This window comes from Azolla caroliniana, unplaced genomic scaffold (assembly GCF_043228905.1).
Source record: "Azolla caroliniana isolate FFs.n. ecotype wild unplaced genomic scaffold, voAzoCaro1.0.p SCAF_6, whole genome shotgun sequence".
NCBI lineage: Eukaryota > Viridiplantae > Streptophyta > Polypodiopsida > Salviniales > Salviniaceae > Azolla > Azolla caroliniana.
In genome coordinates, this window is record NW_028230441.1 from 8,903,574 (window position 1) to 8,915,739 (window position 12,166).

The window sequence follows — 12,166 nt, forward strand, 5'->3', positions numbered from 1 at the left end:
GAGAGAGAGAGAGAGAGAGAGAGAGAGAGAGAGTAGTGATTTGGACTAAACCTCATCCTTAGAGAGATTAGGGGCGATTGAGATCCAGCCAATGAGAGGGGGCCATGTGGCAATCCAATCAGGACGTCCCACGTGGCAGGCGCCATTCCCGGAAACCGCCAAAAGCAAAAAAATTGAAAACCACCCTAACTCTTTTCCTAACCCCCCCCCCCCCCCCTCCCCCTTCTCTCTCTCTCTCTCTCTCTCTCTCTAGATCCTCTGTTTCCAACCCCTATCATGCATGAGAGTATGTATAGCATAAGAAGCAGTCTCTCTCTCTATCTCTCTCTCTCTACTTGGCCCAGTTTCCGATTCAATATGACAATATAAGGATAAAGACTCTCTCTATCTTACCCTCCTTCCAATTTAATAAGGATAAACACACACACACACACACACACACACACACACACACACTCTCTCTCTCTCTCTCTCTACACACACACACACACACTAGTCTCTTTCTCTCTCTCTCTCTCTCTCTCTCTCTCTCTCTCTCTGTGTACTAGCTCTGTTTTTAATTGAAGAATGAAGGCAGGATAAACAGTCAGCCAGTCTCCCTCCCTCCCTCCCTCTCTCTCTCTCTCTCTCTCTCTCTCTCAACTTGTTCTGTTTCCAGCTAAATAAGGTTTAAACATCCTCTCTCTCTCTCTCTCTTTTATTAATCCTCTCCTTCTGTCTTTATTTCTTCTTCATTCTGCTACAAAATTTGTCATTTCATCCCCTAAGCATATATATATATATATATATATAAGCAGTAGTTACATGCTTCCTGTCTTCTTCTTCTTCTTCTTCTTCTTCTTCTAGTTTCTTGTCCTATGAGCTCAGATTATGAATATGAGCTTCTCTCCATCTCTGCAACACCAGAAGCAAGAGCAGAGTCAGACGCAAAAGCAAAAGCAAAAGCAGAAGAAAAGGAAGAAGAAGACGAGGAATTGAACAAGACCACATCTACTGGAAGGAATGGCAGCTATGCCGAATACATGAAGAACTGGAATATGATGAAAGCAGGGGATCCCTACACAGAGAAGAAGAAGGAGAAGAAGAACAAGTCTAGGAAAGGCAGCAGCAGTTTCGTGGATTTGAGGTCGTATGTGTGGGCATTATCTCAGACACATTCCCGACTGAGGCAGCGGGCGGGGAAGACATGGCCGATCGAGCACGAGCTCAACTCGCTACGCTCTCGGTCGGGGGCCCGGCTGCGCAAGACATTGGAGTGGGTGGACATGGTGTGCCTGGGCGTGGGGGGGATGGTGGGTGCCGGGGTGTTCGTGACAGCGGGTGTGGCGGCCCACGGACTGGCCGGCCCATCCCTCGTTCTCTCCTTCCTCTGCGCCGGCTTCTCGGCCCTCCTCTCCGCCTTCTGCTATGCTGAATTCTCTGTCCAACTGCCTTCTGCTGGAGGGGCTTTCAGCTACATCCGCATCTCTCTAGGTGGGGGGCTCTTTTCTGCTCTTTTTTCTGTTGTGTTGGGGGTCAATTTTAAACCACACACAAAACCTTAAAAATCCTGAGTGTGTGTGTGTGTGCTCACAAAACTACTTAGGTACCCCCACAGTTGCTTGTTTTTCACAAATTGCCAGGATGCCCCTTAACCCTTAAATCTTGTTTTTGGATATGACATATGTTTTGATCCAATTCTCTCTCTCTCTCTCTCTCTCGGCATCTGACTTTTTGGATATTTACTCAAATACCCCTTCCACTCTCTATAGCCTATCTCTACTACATAGTAGAGATATGTGTTCTAGCCATCTTGGATGGATTGGGGCAGGGGGGGGAGGCATGCTTGTAAGCTAGCTTGTGATTATGGAATCCTTGACCTAGTGCTATGTTCTGCTTGCATTACTAACTTAATTCTTTCATCTTGTCCGCGGTGTACGGGATGATGGTACTTTAGGCGAGTTTGCGGCCTACATCACGGGAGCAAACTTGTTGTTAGAATACGTAATCTCGAATGCGGCCGTGGCGCGCACGTTCACATCGTACCTTGCCACGATCTTTGGATATGATGGAAGGATATGGCTTATCAAGTTCCCCGGATTCGTAGAAGGAAGCCACTATTTGCTTGATTTTCCGGCATTCGGCCTTGTTTCAATGCTCACCGTCTGCATATGCTTAAGGTAAGCTCCTAATCATACCAAGAAAGTCTTGGCTTGTGCCACTGACTACTCAGGATACAAGGTTTTATTATCATGTTCCCAGCAATTCAGGGCCACAAAAGCAACACCTGGATGCAAATTACCTTTGTCTTGGTTCTGCACAGATTCCTATTCACAACATGAATCATTGGATTCTTCATCTGATGGATTCTTTTTCTTACGCAGTACGAAACGCAGTTCTCGCCTCAACATTCTCATGACCTTGCTTCATGTTGCATTGATCCTCTTCATCATGGTAGCTGGATTTTGGAACGGGAAAGCTCGGAACTTAACTCACCCGGGGAACCCTAGCCACAATGCAGGGTTTTTCCCCTTCGGTATAGGCGGGGTTTTGGAAGGTGCAGCCGTGGTCTACTTCAGCTTCATTGGCTACGATTCCGTGTCCACCATGGCCGAAGAAGTCAAGAATCCATCGAGGAACATGCCGATCGGCATAGCTGGGTCTGTGGTTCTCGTGACCGTTCTCTATTGCGCGATGGCTATGGCATTAACGCTGGTCTTACCTTATGATGAGGTATAAAAAAACATAGATATCTGGTAAAATGAGCTCATGGAAATCGGGACCCAATCGATAACAGATAATGATTTAATGATTTGTGTTGGATTAGATAGATAGATGTTGATGCGCCGTTTGCCAAAGCTTTCCGGAGTGTGGTGGGGTGGACATGTGTGTCGAACATAGTGGGGATCGGAGCATGTCTTGGGATTCTGACCTCTTTGTTGGTGGCAATGCTAGGGCAAGCTCGCTACCTTTGTGTCATAGCCCGAGCCCGTCTCGTCCCCGCATGGTTAGCAAAGGTCAACACGGCAACGGGCACACCCGTCCGATCCTCGGTCTTCTTAGGTAAATCGATCAGTCTTTACATACCACCATTGCAATTATTCTGGTCTTCCTCAATCCTTCCTGTGTGTTAATGTGTTCTTCCATATCCCCCCCCTGATTCTCTCCACGCAAATGCAGGTGCATTGACATCCACCCTGGCATTGGTGGTGGATTCGGCCATTCTTGTAGACCTTGTATCGATCGGAACACTCTTCGTCTTCTACATGGTAGCCAATGCCTTGATCTTCAGGCGGCACGTGGTACCAGGTGTGACAAATCCATGGCCGACATCCCTGTTTCTCGTCGCGACAACACTTCTCTCTGTAGGATTCATTGCAATCCTTCGATCTGTGGAAACCTCAGCTAATCACTATCCTAATCGATCGTTAAGTGTCCTAGGTCTTGTCGCGTGTGGTGCAGGCATAATTGTGGCCACCATGATCTTCTGGGCGTGTGTGCCGACCGTTAAACCAGCCATTGTAGGGTCAGGGTCTGGTGACCGACTCTGGAGAGCTCCTTGTATGCCATGGCTTGCCGTCTTCTCTATCTTCGTGAATGTGGTGTTGGCTGGGTCTTTGAATCGACAAGCTTTCTCTAGGTTTGGGATATGGACACTCATAGCTCTTCTCTTCTATGTAGGATATGGCATTCATGCTGCCCATGATGCAGAAGAAGAAGAAGAAAAAGAAGAAGAAGAAGAAGAAGAAGAAGAAGAAGAAGAATCAAAAGTAATAGCCATGGCTGATAATCTACTCTTAGAAGAAGAATGCACATTGTTAGATGTGCCATTTCCCCTGTCTCATGTGGAGATGAAGGTGGATCCATGTATATTTGTGTATTGATCAATCTGTGCTTCATTTCTCTTACATACATACATACATACATACATAACATACATACATTCACATTGCATTCATGTTTGAAAGAGGCAAAAGTAGGATTTGAACTCGCGATGGTCTGTAAACTTCATTTTTTGTTGGTTAAATTGATTGCTTCTCATTCATAAACATTGCACTTTGAACCCATTCCTCTGTCAAAATATGAGACTCAATAACCATAAGGAGTGGTTTTTGGCCGGTCAAGTAAGGACCTTATGGTAGTGAGCACAATAACTTAAGCACTAGGTCTCTAGACTCTAAGAAAGAATGGCCTATAGAATGGGGCTCAACATCTAGCATTATTGACTTTGAAACACTCATGTATATTTTCTCGAATTGGTTCGTGCACACGTTGTTCAGTGAATGAATACATGGATGATATATCCCATTACTCTTTTGGACTATATAACATATACATAGCCAACTTGCTTCTCTTTTCCAATGAATAATGGAGTCTCTACATGTTGCTTCCCTTTTAGCATGTCCTTTTTATCTAGCTAGTTTGGTTTTGGTGGAATACTACTAGATGCCATATTTTTTGGCCTTCGTTACGGGCTTGAACAACAATGCAAAGAGTTCAAACATCATGGAATTGTGGATTGAATGCATCACAAAAAGATATAGGGTTCCATGTCCTTGTTCTCTTTCTCTCTCTCTCTCTCTCTCTCTAATGTCTATGTTCATTGTTTGTGCATTATACTTCCAAGTGCAAGAAAACCTTTAAGAACAATTATCACGTAAATGCTTTCACAATATCATGCATTTCATACACGTGTAACTTTTACGTATGTGGACGCAACGTTCAATAAATGGTTGTTTTCATTGGGTTTATTCACCCAAAGCCATTAAAAGTTTTTGGACTTCACTAAACATTTCTTGAGGAGGAGCAAGTTTTGATAGAAATATATGGGTTCAGAATTTATAATTCATTTAAAGCTGCAACGATGTTCCCTAAAACCTAGCATTCAAACATTTCTTTTAGAGTGTTAATTAACTAATGTAACTATTGAGACGTCCAATATGGATATTTTTTGATGGTAAGATTAACATGTAACCTACGAAGGCTCAATATTACTTTAATACATAAGATCTTGCTTGTTTTACATACAAGTGGGTTACATAAATATAAAGGGATATGAGCATAATTTGCTAATTGAGTCCAATGTCTTGTTATAATGTCAAACTCAAGCTTCATATTTGTGAAAGGGTGTTTGGTTCCCTTTCCCCACCAAGATGAGTTAAAGTTTGCAAGGCTTGTTAGGTGCATGAGATATATTAAACAAAAAATTCCCAAAGACATTATACCAAAGGTTGTTTCTAGTACAAAACGGCCATGTCCAGTTCATAAGTTAGAAACGAAATTAACTTTATTTGATTCGAAAGGTGTATAAAAATTCAATAAATTTTCATCGAAAACAAACCTTCTAGAGTGATTAACTTGTTTAAACGTTTGGTGTATTATAAATTTTTGGCAATGATAAACTATTACTTATGTACGTTGACTTATATTGTTTGCCTTGGAACATAGAAATGATGAAACATATTTACTTGGGGAGTGAATATCCCTAATAAACTTTTGTTTGAATGCTTCCACTTGACTATATTAACCGAGGAAAAGTTTCTCTTTTTTGAAGGATAATAGGTCATTCGATGTGTTCATGCATCGTTTAGGATCTAACAATGTTTGGTCGAATGCCCAAATGGTGTCCTTCTCACAAGAAAGCCATGTAGATAGTTGTTTAAAAAGATCACAAATATCATATCGAATGTAGAGCACATGAATGCCCACAGGTCATTTACGGTTAGTTCTCTCCCTCTCTAGACTCCCTACATGTGCATTATAGTTCCTAATACTAGGTTGGTAATGGTTTACGAAAACTATTCTATTGTGAAATTGATATCCAACAATATTCTAATAACAATAGATTTATATGATTAGGAAGCTTATGACTTGAACAACCAAAAGGCTAAGGGTATAACTTCAAAGTCTACCCTATATTTTTTTCAATCAAATTGAGTTATGACAATACTATAATTTTCGTTTTCTCATACAAGAAGTTTTTAGAATGATGTAGGATTTTGCAAATGCATTTCTTCTGCCATTAATAATAGTGTCATGGTTTTTGAGAACCCACAATAGATTCATATCAAAGTTTACTTTTCAGAATAGAACTCACAATCTTTTGTCATGAAAACATTTAAAGTGTACTTATTTGAGTTAGAAATGCAAAACATATGCTTATTTATTCAAATGTAGCTATAAAATCAGCAACATGATTATAATAATCTTAATTAGTCTAACATCTTGTTGAAATGATTAAAGTTTTTAAATCTTTGCAATCCATTAAGTTAGGACATGTTCACTTTCTAATTAGATACCAATGAGTAATTACAATTCATATGTAACTCACTTCTTTCTTCTTGTGTATAAATACTCAATAGTGTCAAATATACTAACATTAATATAGATTGATGTGCTTGATTCTTCGTTTTCATTTTCATGTGATCAAGTGCCTCCAATTTGAACAAGCCAATGTATGCCATTTTTGGCAAAAATACGCACTCAGTAATTTCTGATCATGCATCACACAAACCTATTTCTGGAATTCTATATTGCCAATGTTAAAATTAGTTCATTCCATAGAACCACGATATCAAAAACTTCGTAACTATGTTCATGAAAATTACACAGAGTTGAATCAATGTCAAATTTCTTGCGAAGCATTTGGGGTATACAATTATCCTAAACCTTCAGAGAAACCAACCTGGACATGGGATTTACATGCTTCTAGGTACCCTTAATAACATGACATTAATTTACTTCTCCATTTTTTTATGCATTCGCTAAAAACATGGTGACCTCTGTCTGTTTTGGAGTTTAATACAAAAAGGATAATTTCTCACAGAACATGCCTATAAAAGATGGGCTTAAAATCACAAAAGGGATTGCATATAACCAACAAAAAGCTCACCAACACATACAAATTTCCTGTATTATGGTTATAGCCACAACTCTTGATGCACTCGTATAATAGTTACTTCACTTGATGATGCCTTTGCCTCATCATTTCTTTTTCATCAGAGATAATTTGTTTGTATGCATGGTGTGACATGAGTTGGCACAAAGTCACATGGCTGGATGTTATACAAAAATGATGATAATGGTAACAGCATTTACTAAAGCAAAAACTCCAAATAAACAACTACGATAAAGAAACACTAGTCATTACTAGCTATGGTCGTCATTATGACTAGTTATGGTCATTATTTTCTTCGGCATCTGAGTTTCCAGCACCATCTCCACCTACATCTTCACCACGCAAATCGGTACCATAATTTGCCCATGGTAAAAATGATTGGAAAAACATGAGCACTGCATTACGTTGTAATGCACGAACATTATCATTATTGTTGTTATCATTATCATCACCCGCATGACCTGCACGCAGAACGGCATCGATAGCCACGGCAAGTTCATTTTGATCACCACGGAACTCCATGTTTGGCATTTCTTCTGGTGGCAATGGTGGCGCAGTATCGGAGAACTCAGAGAAATGAAGATGGCGATACCTGAACGAGAAAGAACAAATGAAAATTCAAAAGATGTATATAATATATGCTTTGAGGTATAGAAGACTTTATTGGGCTATATATACACACATGCAAAGCACTCTGATGCATTCCCTCTTTATTCTGCAAACAATAATGAAGAATAAAACTTTATATTACCTATTTAGAGAAACAGGAAAGTAAGATGAATGGTGAGTAAGGTTTAGGTTTAAATATTAATCTTCTATTCACATCCTTTTAGGGTTTCATACGATATAATTTGCCCAATTATTTATACTTGATGAGTTATTGGGTTTCTCAGTTATATTTTTACTATCTCGGATATAGTATTGAAGAATCTTTATATACACAATTGGAATATGAATATAATACATTTCAATGAGATTTGTATGTATAGACAAGCTCTACACACATGGTGTGGAATATAAAAATTACATGTTTCAATTGCATGGTATTTGCTACTTTCCAATGAATAAGGTCTACATAGACATGTGGAATACGAAATGAACATGTTTAAATGAGATTTCACAGTACTTGTCACGTTGAGATGAACATGCTCTATACACATGGTGTAGAATACAAAAAAACATGTTTCGATGAGTTTCCATATGGTACATACTAGTTACTTTGCAACAAAAGGCTCTCTGTACACATGGGTGCGGAATTGACATGTATCACACGTTCCAACAGTTAGATCATTTTTTGGTATTGTGATATAAAAGAACTTACTCGTTACTCTCCGATGAGAAAGTCTCTTGACGAACGCAATCCCAGTTTGCTAGCTCTCCACTATCAGTCTCTGCGGCATTGATGACAGCTGAGGCGGCAACCTTCAAGTGAGCTTGCAAATCCGGAACCCTCCATATCAAGTAGTTCCTTTCAACATAGAGATTTAATAAGTGCTCTAATGAAGGACCTCCTGGTGTCGCTTTCTTAAAATGAGGATGCTTCAATATCCTCCCCCATTCACTATCCTCTTTGATTGGAGCCTTGTCCACCACTTTACGGAGAATAGCCGGATGAAGCATCAAGGCTTGCCTTAGGAGTGAATGAGATGATACCACTTCCCCTTGCACCACCGAATCATGATTAATATCTTTCTTTTCCTTTTGTTGTTGTTCAAGATAGAATCTCGCGACTCCCGATGAAAGTGAGAAGTTTGGTAGTAGCCAAAGGGCGGTGTCATTGCTGTAGCTGTCGATAAACCACTCTAGCCATTCATATTGTTCTGCTCTCAATGCAAAATAGTCTATCAGAAAGAGTGCTCCGAGGGGATCATCAGCATCCATCGACAGGATGAGTTTGCATACTTCCAGAGCTGAACGATGACAACCTCTTCTACCCAGATGTTGCATATGCTTAAAAAGTGCCGAGAAGAACACTTTGTTTGTATCACATGCAAATGGTAACCTACAAAGCCCATTGAATGGATTGAATAGAGGATGCCATGCACACTCCATTGCAAATATGCATCTCTCAAGGCATTCAACGGATTGTTGATACTCCCCAAGCTGCTTGTAAACCTCTGATAATGATACAAGAGACTCCAAATGATACGGATGCTGAGCTAGAAGCATAGCAATTGTATTTGGGTCATATGAAGCGCCAGATAACTCATACCTCTTTTGTGTTTCTATATATGAAGGAGAGTAAGTATACCTGTGATGTAAACCACATTTAGCAAAAGAGAGAACCTAAATCCATATACGTTTTAGGGACTTGTATGAGAATTCATCTAATCTCCTTTCAATAATGCCATCTAATAAACTAGAACAATAATTACAAGCTTAGAGAGTGCAGAAATCTCACTTGAATTCTTGTAAACCATCTTTAACACTTGTTTGCTCCATAGAGATACTATTATCCCAAGAGGGCCAATAATCTTTGGGTGTCACAAGGACAGTTTTCCTCAACAAATTCCCCCGTCCTATCTTTCGATTCATACCTTGCCTCCGTCTTGTCCCTCCAGAGTTACCATAGTTGCTGCGTTCTACAGCATTGATTACTTTGGACCCAAAAATGCGTTTCAACTCATCTTCTGCCCTCAGATGTTTGGTATCAACAACCAATGGTGCTTTATTTGATTTAGAAGCAATTAACAATACTCTACTTTGCGACTCTGTAGATATACTTGATGATGAGGCAGCAACCTCTTTTTCACTCACTGTAAAAACTTTCAAAAGTTGATCAACATCATCATCATCACCATCCTCATCATCATCATCATCTGCTGGAGTTTCTGATACTGAGTTCTTTCCTTTCTTCTTTTTCTTCTTCTTCTTCTTTGATTTTCTAGATGCTCCTTGTACTGGGGCTGTTGGCTTTTCGTGCACGACACTCTCCATTGCATCAATCAACTCTTCCAGTTCATCTTGTTCATCCTTAACAAATAAATCATGAAAAATAGTTTCAAATTAATTGAACTATTATTGATAAAATAGAATTTGCAGCAACATTACATGTGATTGCTTTCCTTTTCTCCTCACAGAATACAAATAAAAGCTTTAGAGAATGAAATTATAGTAAGCTATTAAGATATTTACAATAATAAAAACAGAAGGACATGGGAAATCTCATTGAGTGTAGCGTGATTCAAAAGCACATAAATTACAATATATAAGACTTAATAGTGTGCAAAAATGAACTTCTGATTAGGAAGGCCTTGATAAAAAGAAAACATTAGAAAGATGCAAACTAAAAGTTGAAAAGTACACAACCATTTCTCAACCAAGCCACACCTTTGTCTATACCATGCCACTGAAGGGATAAGTGCATTTTTGTGACACACACAAATCTTCTGGATGGAAACACATATCCTTGGACATGTTCAGGTGAAGCTGTAATAATTATAGTGCATGAGACAAACTGTCACAATGGAAACCCTTATTGTTGGACACGTTTGGGTGAAACAAAAATGATTAACTATGGAGCATAACTTTGGTAAGTGAATTGAGAACCAAGGCATGCAAAGTCAAGACAACCATTACAATATTGGATATCAATTTCAATATCTTGAAAACAGGGGAAAAGGCTCGAAAATAATCTATGGAAGATGGAAGTGGCTGTTTCCACGACCAGCTGTGCTATTGTGTTAAAGTTTGGATTCTTTAACAATATCTCAATAATTCTCACCATGTTGTTATTCAATAGTTCCCACCACACTATTCTCCTAAAATTTGGATTCTGTAATGTTAGCTTCATTGTTCTCACCATACTATTTTTGCATTCAACATCCGCTAAATGGTTCCATCACAATGGTATTGCACTGAATTAGATTCTTTCAGTGTTACCAAAATAGTTCTACTACCATGATTGTGAGCAGATTTTGAATTCTTCAAACATTAGCTCAATAGTTTTCACCATGATATTATACTAGATTTGAATTCTTTGACTTTGGAATATTAGCTCCATAGTACTATTAGCTTGGTATTGTACTAAATTTTCATTAGGCATAAGATTAGATAGATAGTTCTGACTTCTCACAATGCTGATGTAGTAACTTTCCATTCTTCACCATTGCCTCAATAGTTTTTACCGTGCTCTGTGTTAGATTTGGATTCTTAATATTAGGTTCAGTAGTTTTGTTATGTTACTTTAAAAGCACTTAATCCATGGAAGTTGCAACCAAACTCAGAAGATGCAAAACGACACATATTAAATCATGCATAAAAGCATCAAAAGAATGACTTTCTACAGATCTATGTACACCACTTAAACTCACAAGTTTAATTAATCAGATAAAGAAGAAAAATATTACTGTGATTTCAAGCAGATCGAAGGAATTGCTGATTGTTTCTGTTCTCTGATTTTCTAAATACTTTTCTTCATCTTCATCTCCTTCTCCTTCTCCTTCTCCTTCTTCTTCTTCTCGTGGAGGTACAGTACCATGAAGCTTCAATTTCTGCTGGCTCCGCAGAGCGCGTTGAAGCATACGAGCAGACATCGCTGTGTCATTCAATGCTCTCCTGTTTTTGTTAATTTTGTTTTTCCTCTGTTTTTCTTCTCAGATTTCCATTGATTTCATTGAGCTTCTTCTTCTTCTTCTTCTTCTTCTTTGTGTGGCCTGGGCGTTCTCTTAAGTCATAAGGGCGATCCATTTCACACTAGTGGAAAGAATAAAAACTTGATCTTCTCGCGAGGTTCCCGCGTATTTCTGAATGTGTCTATCGGCACAAAAATCATACACAATGCTCATCTAGACGCATGTTGTGCCCCATGTGTGCTCTTGAATAATGTCCGAGATTTGTTCTGCACTTATATATATCCACGGTGGGAAGCTATTCTTTCTTCTCTTTATTGTAGTTTCAATGTTCTCTCTCTCTCTCTCTCTGTGTCATCTATGTTTATTTGCATGCATTTTAGGGTTTTATAATGCCACCAAAATTTGTGTATGATGCTCTATGCATGTCTTTATCTTGGGTAGAAATCGTGCCTTTATTTGTGACCATGTTCAGAGGCATAAGAATGCCTTAGTTTCCATTCACATCCACCCAACTAAGGAAGCTTTTGTTGCAAATTTGTATTTTCTCTTGGAATTGAATGTGTCCCTAAGGAAACAAAATCATATTATTGATCTATAGTCATAAACTAAGTCATGTCATGAGAAGAATTGTATAATTGTGTGGGTGTGATTTGTGGATTTTAAATCTAGGGAAATGCGTAGAGTTTTTTTAACTTGATCATGATGACATAATTTT

The 12,166-nt window shown here is 39.0% G+C and overlaps 2 protein-coding genes across 2 annotated transcripts; one reads left to right on the forward strand and one right to left on the reverse strand.

Annotated features, from left to right (window-relative positions):
- The first annotated feature begins 794 nt into the window (after positions 1-794).
- LOC147862988 (cationic amino acid transporter 6, chloroplastic-like) lies at positions 795-3,891 on the forward strand. Its single transcript, XM_087321473.1, has 5 exons — positions 795-1,473; positions 1,937-2,159; positions 2,364-2,712; positions 2,811-3,042; positions 3,160-3,891. Exons 1-5 carry the CDS (start codon positions 858-860, stop codon positions 3,861-3,863), a joined length of 2,124 nt encoding a protein of 707 aa, XP_087177599.1. The 5' UTR covers positions 795-857; the 3' UTR covers positions 3,864-3,891.
- Positions 3,892-6,824: 2,933 nt separating this feature from the next.
- Positions 6,825-11,526, reverse strand: LOC147862989 (transcription factor-like protein). The gene is made up of 4 exons (XM_087321020.1): positions 11,227-11,526; positions 9,279-9,850; positions 8,199-9,128; positions 6,825-7,469 (listed from the first exon to the last, which is right to left on the reverse strand). The coding sequence occupies exons 1-4, from the start codon at positions 11,410-11,412 to the stop codon at positions 7,151-7,153; spliced, it is 2,007 nt and encodes a 668-aa protein (XP_087177146.1). The 5' UTR covers positions 11,413-11,526; the 3' UTR covers positions 6,825-7,150.
- Between the last annotated feature and the right edge of the window lie 640 nt (positions 11,527-12,166).

What these genes read in the sequence shown, in the direction of transcription:
- LOC147862988 (XM_087321473.1), top strand. Translation starts at nt 858, where the DNA reads ATGAGCTCAGATTATGAATATGAGCTTCTCTCCATCTCTGCAACACCA. An exon ending in CTACATCCGCATCTCTCTAG is followed by an intron (nt 1,474 to 1,936) that starts GTGGGGGGCTCT and finishes ATGGTACTTTAG; the next exon opens with GCGAGTTTGCGGCCTACATC. An exon ending in CCGATCCTCGGTCTTCTTAG is followed by an intron (nt 3,043 to 3,159) that starts GTAAATCGATCA and finishes ACGCAAATGCAG; the next exon opens with GTGCATTGACATCCACCCTG.
- LOC147862989 (XM_087321020.1), bottom strand. Translation starts at nt 11,412, where the DNA reads ATGTCTGCTCGTATGCTTCAACGCGCTCTGCGGAGCCAGCAGAAATTG. An exon ending in TCGATCTGCTTGAAATCACA is followed by an intron (nt 9,851 to 11,226) that starts GTAATATTTTTC and finishes TTATTTGTTAAG; the next exon opens with GATGAACAAGATGAACTGGA. An exon ending in GATGGTTTACAAGAATTCAA is followed by an intron (nt 9,129 to 9,278) that starts GTGAGATTTCTG and finishes TTTACATCACAG; the next exon opens with GTATACTTACTCTCCTTCAT.